Source organism: Sinocyclocheilus rhinocerous, unplaced genomic scaffold (assembly GCF_001515625.1).
Source record: "Sinocyclocheilus rhinocerous isolate Xijiao unplaced genomic scaffold, SAMN03320098_v1.1 scaffold936, whole genome shotgun sequence".
Lineage (NCBI taxonomy): Eukaryota > Metazoa > Chordata > Actinopteri > Cypriniformes > Cyprinidae > Sinocyclocheilus > Sinocyclocheilus rhinocerous.
This window is the reverse complement of record NW_015662583.1, coordinates 819,037-840,198: the sequence shown is the minus strand read 5'-3', so window position 1 is coordinate 840,198 and position 21,162 is coordinate 819,037. Positions and strand designations below refer to the sequence as shown.

The 21,162-nt window shown below is 38.8% G+C and overlaps 2 protein-coding genes and 1 pseudogene across 3 annotated transcripts in view; 1 reads left to right on the top strand and 2 right to left on the bottom strand.

The window, feature by feature from the left end:
• The window catches only part of slc25a47a (solute carrier family 25 member 47a), a 17,153-nt gene extending 16,488 nt beyond the window's left edge, over positions 1–665 (bottom strand). Inside the window, exon 1 of the mRNA XM_016538221.1 lies at positions 265–665. Within this exon, the coding sequence (XP_016393707.1) occupies positions 265–301 (37 nt within the window). The 5' untranslated portion in view covers positions 302–665. The remainder of the gene's footprint in view (positions 1–264) is intronic.
• A 905-nt stretch (positions 666–1,570) lies between these two features.
• On the top strand, positions 1,571–12,810 carry LOC107728117 (mitochondrial basic amino acids transporter-like). 2 transcript variants are annotated; one of them, XM_016538199.1, is made up of 5 exons: positions 1,571–1,989; positions 2,661–2,697; positions 6,583–6,626; positions 7,873–7,956; positions 10,241–12,810. In XM_016538199.1, the coding sequence occupies exon 5, from the start codon at positions 10,241–10,243 to the stop codon at positions 11,009–11,011; it is 771 nt and encodes a 256-aa protein (XP_016393685.1). In that variant the 5' UTR covers positions 1,571–1,989; positions 2,661–2,697; positions 6,583–6,626; positions 7,873–7,956; the 3' UTR covers positions 11,012–12,810. The 2 variants fall into 2 exon arrangements, with proteins under 2 accessions (XP_016393685.1, XP_016393684.1); XM_016538198.1 differs by lacking the exon at positions 2,661–2,697 and having other exon boundaries at positions 1,572–1,989.
• Positions 12,811–12,908: 98 nt separating this feature from the next.
• LOC107728116 (myosin-6 pseudogene) lies at positions 12,909–20,185 on the bottom strand (annotated as a pseudogene).
• Between the last annotated feature and the right edge of the window lie 977 nt (positions 20,186–21,162).

The window sequence follows — 21,162 nt, the reverse complement described above, 5'->3', positions numbered from 1 at the left end:
TGCTTTATTTAACACAAGCATTGTGCCCAATGAAGACCTAACATTATTGCAAATTTAAAAATTTGATTACATTTAGATTTTTTTTTTTATAAACATACTGATGTGCACTAATTTGCTTTCATGCAAAAAAACAGTCAAGTACACCCTGCACCAGAGACTCTAGTATCAAAAACATTCAACGTACTGTATGGGTCTTCTCTCAAATCTCTCTGCAAAAAAATAGCAGAGAATTTAACCAAACAAACAACAGACTTTGAACTGTACCTCCAACTGATCCTGCAAGAAATTCGGCGAAATGCATCGTCCCGTATTCATTCTAAACGCCTATGACATTATTATCATAGTTTCTGATAAATAATTACACAATGCGACACTGTCGTGCTCCAGTGAAGGTTGTTGGTGTTAGTGCTTTTGTAACAGTCCCTCATTCTCACGTGGTTCTTCTGCAACTGCACCAGTTTGCTTATGCATGCTCTTATTTAAAAGCAATTAGCTACTTTATTTTTATTGACGCCTTTACGTGCATAACACGCGATGTGCATTTATTTGAACGTCTCTATGTGACTTTATAACTGGTCATTTTTGTATTTCTATTCTGCAAGCTCATGACAGGTGATTAGTTGCATTATGTATGTTATAGCATTTGATGAATAAACCTTTAGTTAATTAGTTCGGATTGATGACAGACCGACTGAATTTATTCGCACACGCATTGCAGCATTGGCGTTTGGACCCTAAACAGCATAAACAAGCTGATGCAACGCGGAAGAGAAATTACTAGTGCAATGAATCTTTAAACCGATTCCTTTTGAACGATTCTATTGAGTCGATTCGAGAGTCACTGAATTATGAGCTTGAAAATAGAGCGACAACAGCAGTATTGTGCCAAATATTTATTTATCTAAAAAAAAAAAAAAAGGAACACTTTTGTTCTATGTTACTAATGTAACTTACAAGGTTAGATGCATAGGATTCACACATAATTTCAATAGTGGAGCAGGAAGCCACATCACACAGGAGCCGAGTTTGGTTTATTGAATCTCTTTAATATAAATAACAAATCAAGGTCTATTTTATGTCTGTCTATCTATCTAAAATAACAATATCCCTGATAGCACACCCGTACGTCACGCAGACGTCTGTTTACATCTGCAAGACGTATTTTTAGAGTGTTTGCTCATCTGCAATACGCATCTAGGACGTTTCCTATCAGATGTCAAATAGACGTTTAGAAGATGTCTTATGATGTAAAACTGACATCTTAAATGCATCTATCAGATGTTTGTACACAGCAGATGCTTTCCAGATGAAGCAGCGATCTTTAACAGACATCTTGCAGATGTATGTGTGCCATCTGGGTTTGCTGAGTTAAAAACCGAAATGAATTGTTCGATCGAATCAATTAAATGAACCATTCGAACGAACCGATTCACTCAAACGAGTCGGATTCCCGGCGCTAGCGCTACTACGGCGAAGGCACGTCATGAATATTAATTAGCTCAACCTCCTATGGCTTGGCTAGACTACTGAATATTTAAAAAGAAAACCTAGCAATGACGTTCTCGGTAACCATCCAACAGCGAAGACCTGACTTGTGAACGGAAAAGCAAGGAGGAACAGGAATCCTTTTTAAATCCGCGGGTCGGGATTGGGCGCACGCACACACACCTCCTCGACACCCATCCATGCATCCAGAGCCCGCTACACAAATAGACAGTGCACCCAGCAGGTGGTAGACAAGCTAGTAGGAGAAATTTTCCACTACGACCCGCTTAGTGACTTACAGTTGGCGCAGACTCGACCTGCCAGCTGCGTTACCGCTACACCGCATCATCACAACCTGAAGACTTCTCACAGGTTACTCGGCACAGGACACTAACCAGCTCGAGTTAACTCTTCAAAACAGATCTGAGCTCCATCTAATCTAAAGGAACGGTTGTTTCTGTCAGCTTGAAGCAGTGATGGACTTCCTTGCTGGATGCATAGGAGGTAAGACATTTCTACCAGTACAGTAGAGTACAGTACATTCGTGTCTGCTAGATTAAGACTTAGATAAGCTTGTTAAGAGGGTCTAACCCGCGTCCAGTCTGCGTCTATATAAAATATAGATAGTATTTTTTTACATTCAGACTCCGTCTGCTCGTTCACACAGTTGAAGTGCAGTCATGCATATGTGTGGAGTTTATTTTGAAGTTAGTTGATGTAATTCACACGGTTTGATCGATTCACACATGCTGAATTATTTGTAGTGGAGCAGGAAGCCACGTCACGCTGGACACGTGATAAGAGTTTGTATGTATTGAATCTCTTAAACACACATGATAACTCTATTTTATGTGCTAAAGAGCTGATATAATTGAAGATTAGAAATGAGCAATCATGTCATATCTATCTATCTATGTAACTTTTTTAGCTGTTGGTTTTATATTCAGTCTGTTCAGGTTTTATATTCAGTTTAAATTCAGTTTGTTGTTAGTGAGCTATAAATGATAATTAATTATAATTATAATTCATTAAATTCAGTTTGTTGTTAGTGAGCTGTATGTTGAGGTGGTTGAGTCACGTGATGGAATTCTGCTCTGCCGCCTTTGAAGTAAAGACTGTTACATTGTGACTGCTTTACTGCTGCTGAATGATTAACGTTCTACATTTGGTTACAGTGTCAACCTTTTTCTTTGTGGTGGAAAAACTTGTTTAGTAAGTAATTGCTGCTTTTTTCTCACGTTTTTCTTTCTTTCTTTCTCACAAATTTCTGGCTTTTTTTCCTCGGAATGAAATGAAAAATGAAAAGGATAATTTTGAATTTTTATCTCAGAGTGTTGCGAACTTATATCTCACAATTCAGACATTTCTTCTTAAAATTGTGTTTCTATCTCACAATTTTGCGATTATATATAAATTATATGTGAGAAAAAAAGTCTTGAGTTATGAGATAAATAGTCACAATTACCTTATTTATTTATTTTTATTCTGTGGCGGAAACCAGTTTAAGCCGAAACGTTTACATTTTTGATTGATTAACAGATGATGTTGCAGTATTTATGTAGTACCCATGTTTTCTACAACTAATTTGAATAGGTTTCATTTGCACAAGATACAGTTTAGTCTTTATTATTTATTCAGCATTCGTTATAAATTCTATTGTAATGCTTCTGCATTATGGTCTTGGTCACAAATAAGCACTCAACTGGACAGATCTGGTCACAATAGCGAGTCTGTAATCAGTGTAGTAGGTAAAGGTGAAAGTTTAATAATCAGCTATTGATAAGGCAAATCTGAATATTGGCGCAGGACTTCAGCGTAGTAAACAAGCTAGATTCTCTCTGACGGATTGTTTGAATGTGATACAGGATAGAAATACTTCAAATGTGTACAGAATGGTAAGAGTGATTGATTTTAATTGAATATGTAACCTACAAGCCTCCTTGAAGTCGTCCTGTTCTCTTGTGCGAATAACAGTCATGCATGAGCTGCTGTGAAATGTGTTTCCCGGAAGAGCCCAGAATAACCCCCTCCCAAACGCCTGTCCATGTCCCGTCAAACGCAGAGGCGTCCCACACACCCCTGCAGGAGCCAATCCCAGCCACGGGACAGGGCCACGTCTCTCTCAAAGCTCCTACCGGCTCGTGTTTCATATTACAGATGTGAAGACACAGTGCTTCATAAAAGTTGCATCACAGGTGTCATTATGAGCCCAGTGCATCATGGGGGACAAGCCACAGTTTATGTTTCCCTACATATATATATATAACAAATATAAAAGATATGCATATATTGGTTTAAAATTAGTTTTAATTTTTTTACGTTTTTAAATCAGTAAATAAAAAATAAACAAGGCATGTTTTCCATGCTGTTTTTCACCAATGAATAACACAAGTAATAATTATATTTTATCTTTTTTATGTGCACCAATGTTACAATATTTAATAATAAACAGTGATATAATCAAACTTACTGACTATTAAAACATCTGTCTGAACACTCTCAGAATTACATTTTTATCAAGTTACATTTTTGTGTCAACAGCAAATATATTGTGAATATATTCTGTATGTCACTCAGTGCTGCTCTTTGCCTTTACTGTATCTATATATTTTTTGGTTTTACATAACATCACTGCCATCTTAAGTCAGCTCTCAGGGCTCGACGCTTACTTTTCTTTTTAGGAGCACTTGTGCTCCTAATTTAAACCCCTGCAGGAGCCAATCCCAGCCACGGGACAGGGCCACGTCTCTCTCAAAGCTCCTACCGGCTCGTGTTTCATATTACAGATGTGAAGACACAGTGCTTCATAAAAGTTGCATCACAGGTGTCATTATGAGCCCAGTGCATCATGGGGGACAAGCCACAGTTTATGTTTCCCTACGTTTATGAATGATTAAATTATGTGGCTTGTCATTTTTTCCATTTTAAATTAACTAGAGCTAGAAAACTAGAAATATAGCTGAAGTATTTTTTCCAACCTCTACTAATATGTATATAAAAACCTATGAAAAAATATACTAATTATTTATATATTAGGCATTTATTATGGGTGTGAGTGTATACACACACTCAATAATAAATAAAATAGATGCATGTACTAATATGTATGTGTATATATCTTATTTTATTATTTATATATTTCCCCTGAGCGATCACAAGTATGATGATGATCGGGTCAGTCGCACTGGTGCTCCTAAAAAAAATTTCATAGTCGCACGCAGTAGTTTTCAGTCGCAAATGCGACTGAAATGGTCGCACTGTCGAGCCCTGGCTCTTGTCCCCATTTGACGACTTGAGTCTGTAGCAAAGGACATGTTTTGATTGGTCAGTATGGACCAACGCCTTCGGTCTAGGCTGACTCCCATCAGCCCAAGCACATGTGCGTCCAGCCATGTGGATTCGTCATTGGTCTCCTTGGCATGGAGCAGTAACCGCTGATATGTAATACCCTGAGATGCTCATATAGATCTCCTGTGAGATTTCCAGTCCTATATTAGCATCTTTCAATGTCTGCCAACCAATGACTGACTGAGTTGTTGTGCTGAATCCAAAAAGATGGAAATAAAACACTGAAGATCCTAGAATTGACTCTGTTGTTCATATACAGCTGTGCTTACAACAGTTTTATGCAAAATTCAGCGCTAAATGTGGTCATGGGGCAATGCAGCATACAAGTGTAGGAAATGTTATATACCTGATTTTTGTTTTTAGTCAGAATTGCGAGTCGTAAACTCTGAATTGCGGGTCGCACTCTCTGAATCGCGGGTCGTACACTCTGAATCGCGGGTCGCACTCTCTGAATCGCGGGTCGTACTCTCTGAATCGCCGGTCGCACTCTCTGAATCGCGGGTCGTACACTCTGAATCGCGGGTCGCACTCTCTGAATCGCGGGTCGTACTCTCTGAATCGCCGGTCGCACTCTCTGAATCGCGGGTCGTACACTCTGAATCGCGGGTCGCGCTCTCTGAATCGCGGGTCGCACTCTGAATCCTCCCTTCAAAATCATTAAAAGCTGTCACTCATCTTAGTTCATCTCGATCTCACATCTGTAATCAATGAATCTCTCACTTTGCTTATGAAAGGATTCGTGAGATATGTCTGTGATACATTACTCAACGCTGCAAAAACACGTAGAAACCTTTGAAGCTCCCCTGAGCGATCACAAGTATGATGATGATCGGGTCAGTCGCACTGGTGCTCCTAAAAAAAATTTCATAGTCGCACGCAGTAGTTTTCAGTCGCAAATGCGACTGAAATGGTCGCACTGTCGAGCCCTGGCTCTTGTCCCCATTTGACGACTTGAGTCTGTAGCAAAGGACATGTTTTGATTGGTCAGTATGGACCAACGCCTTCGGTCTAGGCTGACTCCCATCAGCCCAAGCACATGTGCGTCCAGCCATGTGGATTCGTCATTGGTCTCCTTGGCATGGAGCAGTAACCGCTGATATGTAATACCCTGAGATGCTCATATAGATCTCCTGTGAGATTTCCAGTCCTATATTAGCATCTTTCAATGTCTGCCAACCAATGACTGACTGAGTTGTTGTGCTGAATCCAAAAATGATGAATGGAAATAAAACACTGAAGATCCTAGAATTGACTCTGTTGTTCATATACAGCTGTGCTTACAACAGTTTTATGCAAAATTCAGCGCTAAATGTGGTCATGGGGCAATGCAGCATACAAGTGTAGGAAATGTTATATACCTGATTTTTGTTTTTAGTCAGAATTGCGAGTCGTAAACTCTGAATTGCGGGTCGCACTCTCTGAATCGCGGGTCGTACACTCTGAATCGCGGGTCGCACTCTCTGAATCGCGGGTCGCACTCTCTGAATCGCGGGTCGTACACTCTGAATCGCGGGTCGCACTCTCTGAATCGCGGGTCGCACTCTCTGAAACTCTGAGAATCAAGCAAGATGTTTTTGGAGAAAAAAGAGATACAAACTCAGATTTGCAAGTAGTAAACTAAGAATTCAATGAAAAAGTTATAATTTTGAGAAAAATTGCAATTTTTTTATTAAGTGACGCAAACAGGTTTCTATAGGTATACAGTGTATGTTGCTCAATAGTTAAGCATTATTTCTCTTTTCTGTCCAGGTGCTGCCGGGGTCCTCGTCGGACATCCTTTTGACACGGTTAAGGTTAGTAATCATTGACTCGTGTTATTCGAGTGCGAGTGCTTTCGCTGCACGTAGGTTGAGCAAATCTGTCATCTGAACCGGCTGTTGATTTCTTAGGAACTCTCTTAAAACAAACGAGCAAACACTTATCATTGCTATTTTTGGCTGATGTTTAACGCAGGGAGCTTGTTTCTGTCATGACACTTTACTCCATCCTATCCATTTCATGCTGAACCCTGTGACTTAAAAATGACTTCTGTTGCTAAATAAATCATTTTGTGAAAGAACATTATACTGGTTCTGTGCTCACAGGGTAACTAACTAAAAGTAGTGACGCTATTAACTATGTTTATTTGTATTTATATTATTACATTTGTATTATATTTATATAGTATTCAATTTTATTTATATACATGTGTATATACATACACACACACACGCACAATAAATTGGCAAATTTTAATTTAATATTTATTTAATATTTTGATTATAATTTTTTGATGCTGCTGTTTTTTTATTACAGTTTTGTTATTCATTTATTTAGTGTGAATTTATCTGTTCAAGTTTAATGCTTTATAATATTTTTGTGCCAGATAAATACCGCTCTCATTTCTAAAAATAAATAATTAAAAACAAAATCACCTGATAGTTTGTTTCTAAAGATTATGCCCCTTATATACTGTATCTTTAATATAGTTAGCTAATTATGTTATTAACTTGTGTTTCAACTAAAATAAATACATTGCTAACTTGATGAGTGATTTATAATTTAAATATTTATCAATGTATTTAATTAATTTTCTGAATTATTAATACTGCTGTATAAAAGTAAAACAACATAAAATAATATTTCTGTCACTTGTATGTTTGTTTTAATTGTTTATTTATTATTTATTTTGCAGCTTCTTTCTTATTTTACTACTGTCTGTTTACTGTCTTGAATATTTAGGCCCTACTTGGAAGAACTTAATTGAGAAGTAATTGATTGATATTATGCCATTGTTTTTTCATTGTTTATATTTTTAGGCTGTAATGCATAGCATTTTTTACAGGTTACATTTTTTATATTTGTTTTTATTCAAAGTGACTTACAGTAAATGTGTTATTGAATCAATTCTTGCCAGGTTTAAAACTAGGCTGCAACCAGCGCTGTTCTTCAACCACTAAACCACAATGGCATTTCACCTGTTTCCATATTCAAAAGAAACTCTGAAGTACGAGCTCTTTTTATCATGGGTTTGTAGTCATCAGGTTGTCTCTCCTGTAGGTTCGTCTTCAGGTCCAGAGTGTGGATAAACCACTTTACCGAGGGACTTTTCATTGTTTCCAGTCCATCATACGTCAAGAGTCAGTGAGTGAAAACTCTTCAGTGGTTTTATGTTCTTCTCTTTAACTGCAGCACAAACACCTACGCTCACATAAAGCCATATATACTATAGAGCAAATCTCAACTAGCTGATGTTTTTTTTTTGGGGTCACAAAATATAACTATATTATTGGCGAGATCTAATCTACTAAATGCAACTGTAAGGCATGAAGATATTAAGATATTATAAACATTAACATCATGATTTTCTGTAAAGCTGCTTTGAAACGGTGTGTATTGTGAAAAGCGTTATATAAATAAATTTGACTTGATTTCACTCTGCTAGTCAATGAAAACAATTCAGATTTTTTTTAAAGGTTGTTCACATGAATATTTAAATGTGGACCCTATTAAAGTCTGACTTTATATATATATATATATATATATATATATATATATTTATGTGGTGCAATCAACATGCTGAAAAATGCAAGAGAGAGAGAAAAAAATTATATCATAGAGATTACATTCACAGACCCTTGCGCGTTAACAAAGACTACATGGGTAAGCAATTGTTCAGTTTCTTTGACAAGTACACAACTGTGACCAAAAGATCCTGTGTGTTCTGATTTGTGAGCGTAACAAGTTTGAAAACAAGTACTACTATTAAGGCTGGTTTCAGGATCTCAATGCATGTGCGTTATCTGTGTAAACCCAAAGGGGTGCGCTATATTGAAGTGTTCAGAGTCAACAACTTTAAAAAACGATAGAAGGACTGCAAAGAGAAGCGAGAAGGAAAGAAATTTTGTGCACGAGCTGAGGGACGACGAGGAAGAGGAAGACGTGGCGGAATCAGGAAGACTTTTTGTATATTTTTCTATAATAGATTTTTTTTATTATTTTTTATTTTATTTTTTATTTTTTTTGTGTAAGTCTTCTTTCATTCTAAAACTTAGTTTATTAGAGTCTCCAGCATTAAATGATTTGAGTAAATGTTTTTACTCAAAGTACATTTAATGGACTTTTTTTTTTGTTTCTCCTTGGAAAATATTAGAATTTTTAACAAATATGAAATATATTGATGTTATATAACTTTTTGTTATTGTTTGTTTGTGTTTTTGTGACATTATTGTATATAATTTACTTAAGTATTATTTTTTATGACTATTTATATTTTAATTTACTACTCATTATTATTGTTTACATTAATATTTTAATAATATTATTTAGTTACATTTTAAAATAATTATTCATGATGGATTAGTGAAAAAAAGAGCTCCGTATTACTATTTTTTTTTATTTTTAATAAATTTATTTTTTTTGCTGTTTACACTTGCACTGAAAACCAGATCTGTGTCGCGGGGAAAAGCGTGAAATCTGGGTCACATTCTGTTGCGGTGTAAGTGTGGTCAAGGGTGTCAAAAGTACTGAGGAACTGTATTTAAGTTCAAGTACAGAAAATGTGTCAAACATTTTACTCCATTAAATGTCCTACCTACGCAAAAGAGACTTCAGCTAAAGTAAAACATTTAATTGTACTTTAGTTGTACTTTAGAGATTTTCTCATTTTAGTATTTTTGATGCAAATTTTTTGGAAAATATTAGAATTTTTATTAAATATCAATATTGAAGATTGTATATAATTGTTTTGATTATTTGTTTATTTATTTTACTTGTTTGTTTGACTGACATGATTTCACTCTTAGTCAATTTAAACAGTTCAAAAATTTTAATTTTTTTTAAATTTATTTTATTACTATTTATTAAATGTAATAACTACAAATATTTTAATCAATTTCATTGCTAATTTTACTCGTTTCTCAATTATTAGAAAATAAAAATTTTTGTTTTATCCTAATGACTTCAAAAGACGAAGGTGAGTAAATGATAACAATCTTAATTTTTGGGTGACAATCCCTTTCAGACACTGGCTTTGAACTATAGTAGTGTTTATAATAAAACTACAGTAATATTTAAATTAATATTTTATTCTAATATTTTGTTTAATATTTTAGTCATTTTATATTGTACTTTATTAATACTTATTATTTAAATGATATATTATTTCGTTACTTTTTTACAGTTTTACAGTAAATATTGTTAAATTATTTTATACAAGTCATTGAAGTATAGTTCTTAAGACTTGTGTATTTTATCATTCTCGAGTGCCATGGAGATAGTCGTTGATGCTGATACGGCATAAAATGATTAAATTTTTTTTTTTTTAATTACTCAAATATTTGATGCCTCTGGTGCTGTCTTTGATATCTTTGCATTTATGCATGCAAATAAATGCAGCTTGGATCACTTTGCTTAACCTTCTCCGCAGATGTTTGGCCTTTATAAAGGCATTGGGTCGCCCATGATGGGCCTGACGTTCATCAACGCCATCGTCTTTGGTGTTCAGGGTAACACCATGCGCATGTTGAGTGAGGATACACCTATGAACCAGTTCCTAGCCGGAGCAGCGGCCGGCGCCATCCAGTGTGTGATCTGCTGCCCGATGGAACTGGCCAAGACCCGAATGCAGATGCAAGGAACGGGCGAGAAGAAGTCGTCCTCTCGGAAGGTCTACAAAAACTCGCTGGACTGCTTGGCTCGCATTTATCAGCGCCAGGGCTTGCGGGGAGTCAACCGGGGAATGGTTACGACTCTTATCCGGGAGACGCCGGGCTTCGGCGTTTACTTCCTCGCTTACGACCTCCTGACGCGTTCGCTGGGATGCGAGCCGGAGGACCCGTACATGATTCCCAAACTGCTGTTCGCCGGCGGCATGTCGGGAATCGCGTCCTGGCTTTCGACATACCCGGTGGACGTGATAAAATCCCGGCTCCAGGCTGACGGGGTTGGCGGAAACTACCAGTACAGCAGCATCATGGACTGCACGAGGAAGAGCATCCAGCGCGAAGGTTGGCGGGTTTTCACGCGTGGACTTACTTCCACTCTTTTACGGGCTTTTCCAGTTAACGCAACCACTTTCGCGACGGTCACCCTCTTCCTTTTGTACGTACGTCCGAACGACGGTCCGAAAGATTGCGAAGCTGCTCCGGGTCCGCATCACGCGCCGTTGCAGCAGCAAGTGCAACCATCCAGTCTGTGAGTAACCTCATCTCTCTGGGATATCAACTAGCTTGTAGCACTTCCCAAATCATGGCTGACCTGTTACTAAACTAAACGAACAGCTGCTGTGCAGTCAGCACATCTGTCCAGTGTAAACAGAATTGCACAACCTTTCTATCTGTACACTGACTTGAGCTCTGCATTTGTAAACGTATTTTTATATTCAATGATATTTAACAAACACGTTCCCTGTGTCTGCCTTACGAGAGCTGAAAGTATCCGACCTGTGAAAGTAAGAATTTGCATGTTGATGTAATCAACAGCTCCTTCTGTTGTTACTTGGCAGAACTAGAAAAACTTGCTTTGTCATTGCAAATTATTGCTACACTGAAGAGAAACCAGTGTCTAAACAAATCCTCCCAAACATGCATCAAGTTTAGTTAGGGTGGACACCAATTGATGTGAATGAAAAGAGACTGTAATGTGTAGACGTGTAGCCCATTGGATGTAGGTTGTGCCGTCTTAAGGTTATAGTGTGTTTCCAGAGGTTTTGGTCCACTGGAAAGATGCTTTTTGGAAAGTTAGTTACCAAGGTCCTTCTCAGCCTTGTTTTTGTTTGCATCTAATCTAACATGGCCTCTACCCTGACTAAGTTAATACCCCGGACAAAAGATTAAATTTGTACTCTCAACCCCACCCAGGCATGGACAAATATGACTTTGGCACTGGAGAAGATAGTCTTTGTTATTATGATGTTTTTAATCTGAGGAGTGAGAACCTCCTTTTAGTGGAAGCTCCTGGTGAAATTGAAAGGTTACGATATCTTGGCCCACTTTTCAAGCTGTGCAATGAATATGGTAGACACCAAATTACATTTGCCAATGTTCCCAAGTTTCTAAATCACTATCACTAATATGATGTCTGAGGAACTGTTGATATCATCTACTTGAATTGTATTAGCTTGAATTCATTTGGTTGCTGGTGTACTGAAAAGAGAATGAACCAAAGGTTTTTGTCCGACAAATCAAATTCTGTCCCCTCAGTGTAAGTTATGAGTACTTTCCTTGTCCAAGCGTCTTCTGCCCTGAAATTATGGTTTATCTACAAAATTAATGCAGTATTTGCATGTTTTCTGTAACTTATTAAAGTGTTGGGATACAAGTTGTATCTGCCCCAGTGGACGTCCACTGTAACTATATCTATACTGCTATTAGAGTTTTAAATGACCTGCTGTGTTTAAATAACATCTTTTGATTGACTGAAGCATGTGGGTTGTCTCTTGAGTTATACTGTAAGATCAATATATTTTATGCTTGTATATATCGAGGCTGGAATTTTCTCAGCATATAGAAAGATGTGTATATAGATTTGCATATGTTAGATTTCAAAGTACTGAAGGTAGGAGACTAAAACATACACTTGGGAAAGAAGTGTATAACAGACAGAAGAGGTTTCTGTAATGGTTACAGATTGTATGTTGTATTAAATGTAAATATGTAGTATTCCATTAAAAAGGGAAGTTTAGACAGATGCATTGAAAACAAAATATGTTTTGTGTGATATCTGTGAGAAATGTAAATAAACTGTATGTTACGGAGTTAGATTGGTTGCAGAAGTACTAAAGTGGTTTCAATTTGAATAGTTTGTTTTCTTTATTTTTCAAGTTTGTTGTTACTGCTGTTGCTGAACAGATAGAACTGTACTGAATCTGATCAAATGTTTGTCTTATTTTTGTATAAAAAACTGTTCTGTGCTGCTCCCATTTGAAAAGTGGTTGGCCTCATCCAATTTACCAATTGCTTTTGGTCAGCTAAAATATGTGAAAATAAATGGGATAACTAATAAGTCTTGTCTTTTTTGTCTTTATATATATATATATAATATATAACTTGTTGTCAATTGATGTTGACATGTCATGTGGTGTGATAAACACAAGAATGAGATTCTGTGATTTTAAAAGTATTTTATTTCAGTTTCAACATGAAAATACATTTCAAATTATTAGCCAAAACATTCATTATTGAGTATTGCCTTTGTTTTTTGTTTTTTCAATTATATTTATGGTTTGACTAATGTTTAATCCTTGTTACGCCCCATCTAGGGTAAGGGCGCCAAAAGGACAAACAAAAACCAACTAATTCTTGTACCTCTAACTACCCTAGTTCACAAAAGAAAAGAAAAGAAAATACAATTCCCTACCTCCCTATCCAAAAGCAATCAATAAAAGGTTCCAACAAAAATGGCGTCGCTCTCCCTACTTCCCCAGAACGTTATGCACAATTATTTACAAAGGTGAGCAAACAGGGGCAATCCAGAATCAAGGCCAAAGAACATGCAGTGGTCGGTATTACAAATGAGTGTGCTAAGCAAGAAAAGAAAATACAATTCCCTACCTCCCTATCCAAAAGCAATCAATAAAAGGTTCCAACAAAAATGGCGTCGCTCTCCCTACTTCCCCAGAACGTTATGCACAATTATTTACAAAGGTGAGCAAACAGGGCAATCCAGAATCAAGGCCAAAGAACATGCGGTGGTCGGTATTACAAATGAGTGTGCTAAGCAAACTAACAAACAACAATCAATCTCTCACAGGCAAACACTCAAATAAACACAGAGATACTCTTAGTCTTACTAACATGTCTGTAACTAACTAGCAGGGTCAAGCAGAGCAAACAGCAAGTGAGCACAAGGCTGATGCAGGAAGTGGTGAAGGAGGCTTTTATAGGCAGCTAGGAGTCAGCTGACTGGGCAGGGCGTGGCACCAATTAGACTGCAGGAACCAATCGTTCTTCCTGGACAGAGACACACAAACACCTCCCAAAACAAAAGAAAACAGAAATAGAACAAAAGGGACGTATCAATTCTTTAGAGGGATTCCTGATTCTAATCTTAAAACTAGTGAACAAACAAGTCTAGGTTAGATTACACTACTCAAGACACATTACTCATCCTGGGATTTTTTTCCAGGTACACCATCTCTAGTTTTAGCACGCAGCTTGTTTACTTGAGATTCTGCAATGTCTGCCCGCTCTTCTGCCTCTTCCAGCTCGTGCTGCAGTTTTCGTAATTTGGCCAAGTTGGCATTTGCCTGTTCCTCGGCTTCTTCAGCAGAACGTTTGTAAGATTTAACTTTCAGTTGTAGTTTGTCCGCTAAGTCTTGCAGTCTTGCCAGGTTCTTGCGATCCTCGTCTGTCTGATAAGTCAGCTCTTTTATGCGTCGCTCATACTTTCTCACACTTTTAATGGACTCTGAACCTCGCTTTTGCTCTGCATCCAACTCATTCTCAAGCTCACGGATACGTGCCTCCATTTTCTGTAGCTGCTTTTTCCCTCCTTTCATTGCTACTTGCTCTGCTTCATCTAGACGGTGCTGTAGGTCCTTAATGGTCTGTTCCATGTTCTTTTTCATCCTTTCAAGGTGTGCACTAGTGTCTTGTTCCTTCTTTAACTCTTCGGCCATCATAGCTGCATCAGTAATGGCTTTCTTTGCCTTTTCTTCTGCATTGCGATTCTCTTGCACTAGCTCCTCCATTTCATTTTGCAACTGAAGCAGATCAGATTCTTGTTTTTTCTTTTGGTTGATGAGGCTAGTGTTTTGGGAGTGTAAGAGTTGCATCCTCTCAGTTGCTTCAGTAAGTTCATGTTCAGCTAGTTTGCGACACCTCTCTGTTTGTTCCAGCACTGCTCTCAGTTCTTCTAGTTCTGCTTGAATCAGGTTGTTTCTGCGCTCCAACAGTGCAATGTTTTCTTTGAGATCATCATTACTGTGAAGTGTGTCGTCCAGCTGTAGTTGAGTGTCCTTTAAGCATGACTGGATCATCTTCAGCTGCTTCTGGGCATCAGCTGCCTGCCTGTTGGCCTGGCTCAATTGAATTTCCATTTCATTAAGGTCTCCCTCCATCTTCTTTTTTACTCTTAAGGCCTCGTTACGGCTTCTAGTCTCTGCCTCAAGAGACGCCTGCAAGGATTCAATCATACGCTGGTAGTTTCTTTTTGCTTGTTCCATTTCCTCATCCTTCTCAGCCATCTTGCGCTCAACATCTGCCTTCAACTGGTTGAATTCCAGCTGAGCTCGTAGGATCTCACCTTCTTCATGCTCGACTGAAGCATCAGCTTCTTCTAGTGCAGACTGCAACTTTGCTTTCTCCTGTTCCAGCTGTTTCCTCAGTTTTTCTAACTCATGAACACACTTTCGTCCTTCACTCACTTGATCTGTTAAGTCTGAGATCTCCTCCTGTAGATTCTTGTTTTCCCTCTTGACAGTCTCAAGGTGATCTAGCGTTTCTTCATAAGAATTCTTCAGTTTAAAGAGCTCTGTACTTAAGCTGCGGGCTTCCTTTTGTGCTCCCTCAAGCTCACATTGTGACTCTTCATACTTTTGCTTCCACTCTGCAATGACTTTGTCAAAGGATCTCTGTTTTTTGTCCAGGGCCGCAGATGCTGCATTTGACCGTTCAAGATCTAGCATCAGATCCTCAATCTCATTTTGCAGCCGATGTTTTGTTTTCTCAAGAGAAGAACACTTTGCATTCACTGCTTCCACTGCTTCCTCTGCTTCTTGCAATTTTTGTACAAGTTTCTTCTTGGCTTCCTCCAGTTCCTCCGTTCTCTGAATTCCGTCAGTCTCATACCTTGCCCTCCATGTTGCTACCTCTGTATTGGCCTTGGATAATGCCCGTTGGAGCTCAGCTTTTGCTTCTTGTTCCTCTTCAAATTGCTCTCTTAGTAAGTCACAATCGTGACGGGCTGACTGTACAGCATGAGCAAGAGCACTCTTTGCTTTCACCTCTTCCTCAAGTTGCCTTTTCAGGTCTTCAAGTTGCTGGGTGTAGGAGGTCTTTCCTCTAGTGAGTTGGGAAATCAGACATTCCTTCTCCTCGAATTGTCGTCCAAGTTCCCCATTTTCAGTCAGCAACTTGGCTTTCTGGGTAGACGTATCATTCAGTGCTCTCTGTGCTTCTTCAGCTTTTGACCTATGCTCATTCATCTGATCTTCCAGTGAACGGCACATCTTTTCAAGATTTACCTTGGCCTTTACCACACTCTCCATGTTCGAGGAAAGGTCATCCAATTCCAACTTGAATTCAACTTTTTCTTTCTCTAACTTTTGTTTGACCCTTTGCAAATTGTCAATCTGTTCCCCTAGTTCAGCCACACTGTCTGCATGCTTCTTCCGAAGGGAGGCAGTGGTGACCTCATGGTGAAGGGTGGCTTCCTCAAGGTCCCTGCGTAACTTTTGAAACTCTGCCTCCCTTTTTTTATTGAGTTCTACCTGAGCACCTGTGGCCCCACCTGCCTCCTCTAGGCGCTCACTGATGTCCTCCAGTTCTCGAGAAATATCCGATCGTTGTTTCTCCACCTTTGCACGAGCCGCACGCTCCGCATCCAGCTCCTCCTCCAGTTCTTCAATTCGAGCTTGATTTTCTTTAAATTTTTTCTGCAACTGTGCTGAAGCTGTTTGCTCATCTTCAATCTTTCCGTTCAGCTGATTAATTTCGAAGTCTTTCTTTTTAAGTTTTTCCTCTAGTTGCTGTTTGTCATTCTCCAAGTCCATTACACTCTCCTGAGTCAGTTTCACGTCTCCTTCCATTTTTCTCTTGATACGCTCCAAGTCCATCCTGACTTTTTTTTCTTGTTCCAATGAGCCCTCAAGGTCATCCACCTGTTGTTCAAGCTTAGCTTTTGCTTTTGTCAATGTATTTACTTTGTCCTCCTCACTTTGAAGGTCATCCAGTGTTTGCTGGTGAGCCTCTTGTAGAGCTTTTTTCTCTTTGGTGAGTTTCATTATGTTTTCATCAAGGGATGCCATTTCCTCAGTCAGATTCTTCACTTTGTTTTCAATGGCATGTTTTTCCTTTTCCACCTTGGCCAATGTCAGCTCCAGGTCATCTATATCTTTCTTGAGCTCAGAACATTCATCCTCCAACTTGCGTTTCTTGACTGTGAGGTCTGCATTTATCTCTTCCTCATCCTCTATACGTTCTGACAGCTCTTTGACTTTAGCTTCTAGCTGGATTTTGCTTTTTATGAGCTGTTCACATCGTTCTTCGGCATCCATTAGCGTGTCCTGCTCTGATTGCACCTGAAGAAGCAAATCATTCTTCTCTTGAAGAAGAGTGACCATTTTCTCTTCTAACTCTTTCCTCCTGGCCTCAGATTTCTCCAAAGCTTCTTTTAACGTATTGAATTCATCCTTCATGTTTGCCATCTCCTTTTCAGACTCCGCACTCCTTAGCAAAGGTTTTATCTTAAAGAACAGTTTCATCCATGGCCAGTTTTTCACACCAAGGAAGGAACGAAGGTTCCACTGGATGACCATGAGGGCATCTCTACGTTCCACAAGTTTCTGATACTCGACTCTCATCAGTAATCCACGAGCATAAGCTTGGATCCTAGTGAGGATACGAGCGAGTTGGTCATCTCGCATCTCTTCTAACATACCAAGCAGGCCAGCTTTAAAAAAGACTTTTGTGTGGCCAAATTTGTATTGCGTGTGATCGATGTCTAGTGAGCCTAACAGCTTCTCGGCACTTTTCTTGTTTTCAATGAACTGACCTTCTGGGATGGCAGATGCATTTAGGATTCTGTACCTCTGTTTGAAATCACCATAGAGGATCCTGTTTGGGAAACCTTTCCTGCAAATCCTGATACCCTCCAGTACACCATTGCAGCGAAGCTGGTGCATGACCAGACAGTTGTCCATGATTCCAGGAGTTTTGCTCTCATTTGGAATCAGACATCGGACAAAGTGTGGGTTTGTGGTTTTCAGATTGGTCATTAATTTGTTAAGGTTTTCTCTGTGCAGAGCGGACACTGTCTGAAAAGATGACCCCTTTTTCTTGGCCCCTTTCCCACCTGACTTTTCTGCTGCATCTCCTCCTGCATAATTTGAGAATAGATGACTCAACAACTTCAAAGAGGATTTCTGATATAGCCCAACTACGGTTTCATTCAGTGGGTCTTTGTTCTTCACCAACCAGCCAGAAATGTTATAGTCCACAGTACCTGCATAATGGGCTAAGGCAAAGTGTGCTTCTGCCTTTCCCTTCACAACTCGTGGCTTTTGGAAAATGTTTGTCTTGCCCAGATGGTTGTCATATAACTTTGCTTTGAATGTCTGATCACTGGCCTTTGGAAACATGCACTCTTCCTCCAGAATGGACATGATCCCTAGGGGTTTCTCAATCAGATCGATGCAGGCTTGCAGATCCATCCCGAAGTCAATGAACTCCCAGTCAATCCCCTCTTTTTTGTATTCCTCTTGTTCCAGGACGAACATGTGGTGATTGAAAAACTGTTGCAGCTTTTCATTTGTGAAATTGATGCAGAGTTGTTCAAATGTGTTGAAATCAAAGATCTCAAAGCCAGCAATGTCTAGCACACCGATGAAATGCTGGCGATGTTGCTTTGTGACAAGAGAGTGGTTAATTCTTACCACCATCCAGCTGAACATTTTCTCATACACTGACTTTGCCAGTGCACCAATTGAGTAATACACTTGGTCCACACTCTGTCCTTTTGTGACATACTCATTGCCTACCTTGACCCTTGGATGGCAGAGTCCTTTGAGCAGGTCAGCAGAGTTCAGCCCCATTAGATAAGCTGCCTTATCTGCATCTTCAGTACCGTCAGGCTCTGCCTGCTCTTCACGCTGTTTCTGTTTGAATTTCATATTGCCATAGTGCATGATAGCACCTGTCAGCTTGTAGACTCCCATCTTTTCTTCGGCCGTGAAGCCAAGTACATCAAATGCCTTGTCAGTAGCAACCAGCTCCTCATTGTCATTGATGGACGCGACGGATACTTCTCCTTGGGAGATGTAAGAGTAGTCATATGGATTATTGGTTATTAACATCATGTCCAGTAGTTCAGGCTTTTCATTGGACAGTATTTGGAAGAAGATATGGTAGTTCCTTTCAGCTTTTAGTTGGAAGGTTACCCGAGACTTCTCCAGCAGGTACGTTTCAATATCAGCGGAGGAGAGTTTACCGCTTGTCCCAAAATGAATGCGGATGAATTTCCCAAAGCGAGATGAGTTGTCATTTCTCAGTGTTTTAGCATTGCCAAAAGCCTCAAGTGCAGGGTTAGCCTGAATAATTTGATCCTCCAGGGTTCCCTTGCTGGAGTCTTTCTTTCCAGTCGCTCCACCAGCAGCAGCAATGCTTGCAAAATACTGGATGACTCTCTTGGTGTTGACGGTCTTCCCAGCACCGGATTCTCCGGTGATAAGGATGGACTGGTTCTCCCGGTCAGTTAGCATGTATTGATAAGCATTATCTGAGATAGAAAAGATGTGAGGTGGGGCCTCTGATCTCTTCTTACCTCTGTAAGCAGTGACTACTTCTGAGTCGTACACGGGTAACCACTTGTAAGGGTTGACGGTTGCACAGAACAGCCCAGAGTAGGTGTAGATCATCCAGGCTGCATAGCGCTCTTTGAGGTTGAACAGCACTGCAGGCTCGTGAAGGAAAGTAAGCATCGCCATGTCTTCGATTTTATCGAATTTAGGTGGGTTCTGGGGATGGACGTCTCCGTCCTTGACAGTCACTGTCCTCCCATCCTCAGTCTTAACAGTGACCTTCCCTCCTTCCTTGCTGACAATTTGCCCCTTCACATACTCCATCTTTTCATCCACAACAAAGCATTCAGTCTTGATGTCAAAGGCTCTTGTCTGAGCTTCCAGACGCTCTTTATCCGACTTCCTCAGGAATGGAGCAGCCTTTCCGAACTCTGCCATCATAGCATCACCCATAGTGACTGCTTGAGATTTCCAGGTACAGTGAGATTTGATGAGCACACCTCGGCTGAGGAAACTTTAGAGACACAAACCACTAGTGCTGGGTTTTTATAGAGAGTTACGGAGATCCAAATAAGGATGTGAAAGGAAAGAACACAGGGACAGGGTTTTTATCAAGAGTTAAAAGTGGTGTGGGGTCAGTAACAAGACCTTTAGTTGTTGATACCCTTATATAGACAACAAACACCTCCCTGATTGTTTCAACATTAGACACATTACACATACCTCTAGCATTAAGCATGGCCTTCACATTTTCTTTGCAATTAATGCAATGTGATACATCATATATTATACATACACACATTGTTTATGTGATTCATGATTTAGAGAAATTATGCGGTGGGGCCCCAAAAGCCTGAGACCACACAGATTTTTTTATTTTTTGTCAAATTGTTATGCTAATAATATAATTTGTAATGGGGAAAATGGAATGGAATGCATATATATATATATATATATATATGTATATATATGTATATATATGTATATATATGTATATATATATATATGTATATATTCATATTCATATATAAGATATCTTTTTTTTCTTTTTTAGAAATGAATGCTTGTATTTAGTAAGGGCACATTAAATTGATCAAAAGTAACTTCATAAATTAATATTTTTATTCAGCAAATAAGCAGTAAAGTGGCAGTAAAGACATTTATAATGTTACTAAAGATTTCCATTTCAATTAAATGCTTTCTATTTATCAAAGAATCCTGAAAAAATTTGTTTATGGTTTTAAATATTAAACTATATTCAACATTGATAATAATCAGAAATGTTTCTTGAGCAGCAAATCGTCATATTAGAATGATTTCTGAAGATCATGTGACACTGAAGACTGGAGTAATGATGCTGAAAATACAGCTGCGCATCACAGAAATAAATTACATTTTACAATCTATTCACATAGAAAACAGCTATTTTAAATCTTAATAATATTTCACAATATTACTGTTTTTACTGTATTTTTGTTCAAATAAATGCAGCCTTGGTGAGCAAAAGAGACTCAAAAAGAATATATATATATAAATCTCACTGACCCCAAACCTTTGAACAGTCGTGTGCATACATATATTCCAAAATAATATAATAATTTAGGAAAATATTGCATGGGAAATACTAAACAGAAAACAGTTTATATAATGTTCGAGTTAAGTAGGACAAAGCTGTTGTGCTCTTAAGGGAGCTGAGAGTCAGGAATCTGTTTTATCTTTGTTTGGCTGCGGCTTTATCAGCGCTCCTCTGATAGATGCTGCAGATCGCTGACAGTGAAGGACGTCCCGACTCATCCTCACTCAGAAACACCCCTGAAATAGAACGCAGGAATGAAAAGAAGGCTGTTGCTCTTCTGTTATTATCTGCCTCTCTGCACTGTCGCTGAGCCTCA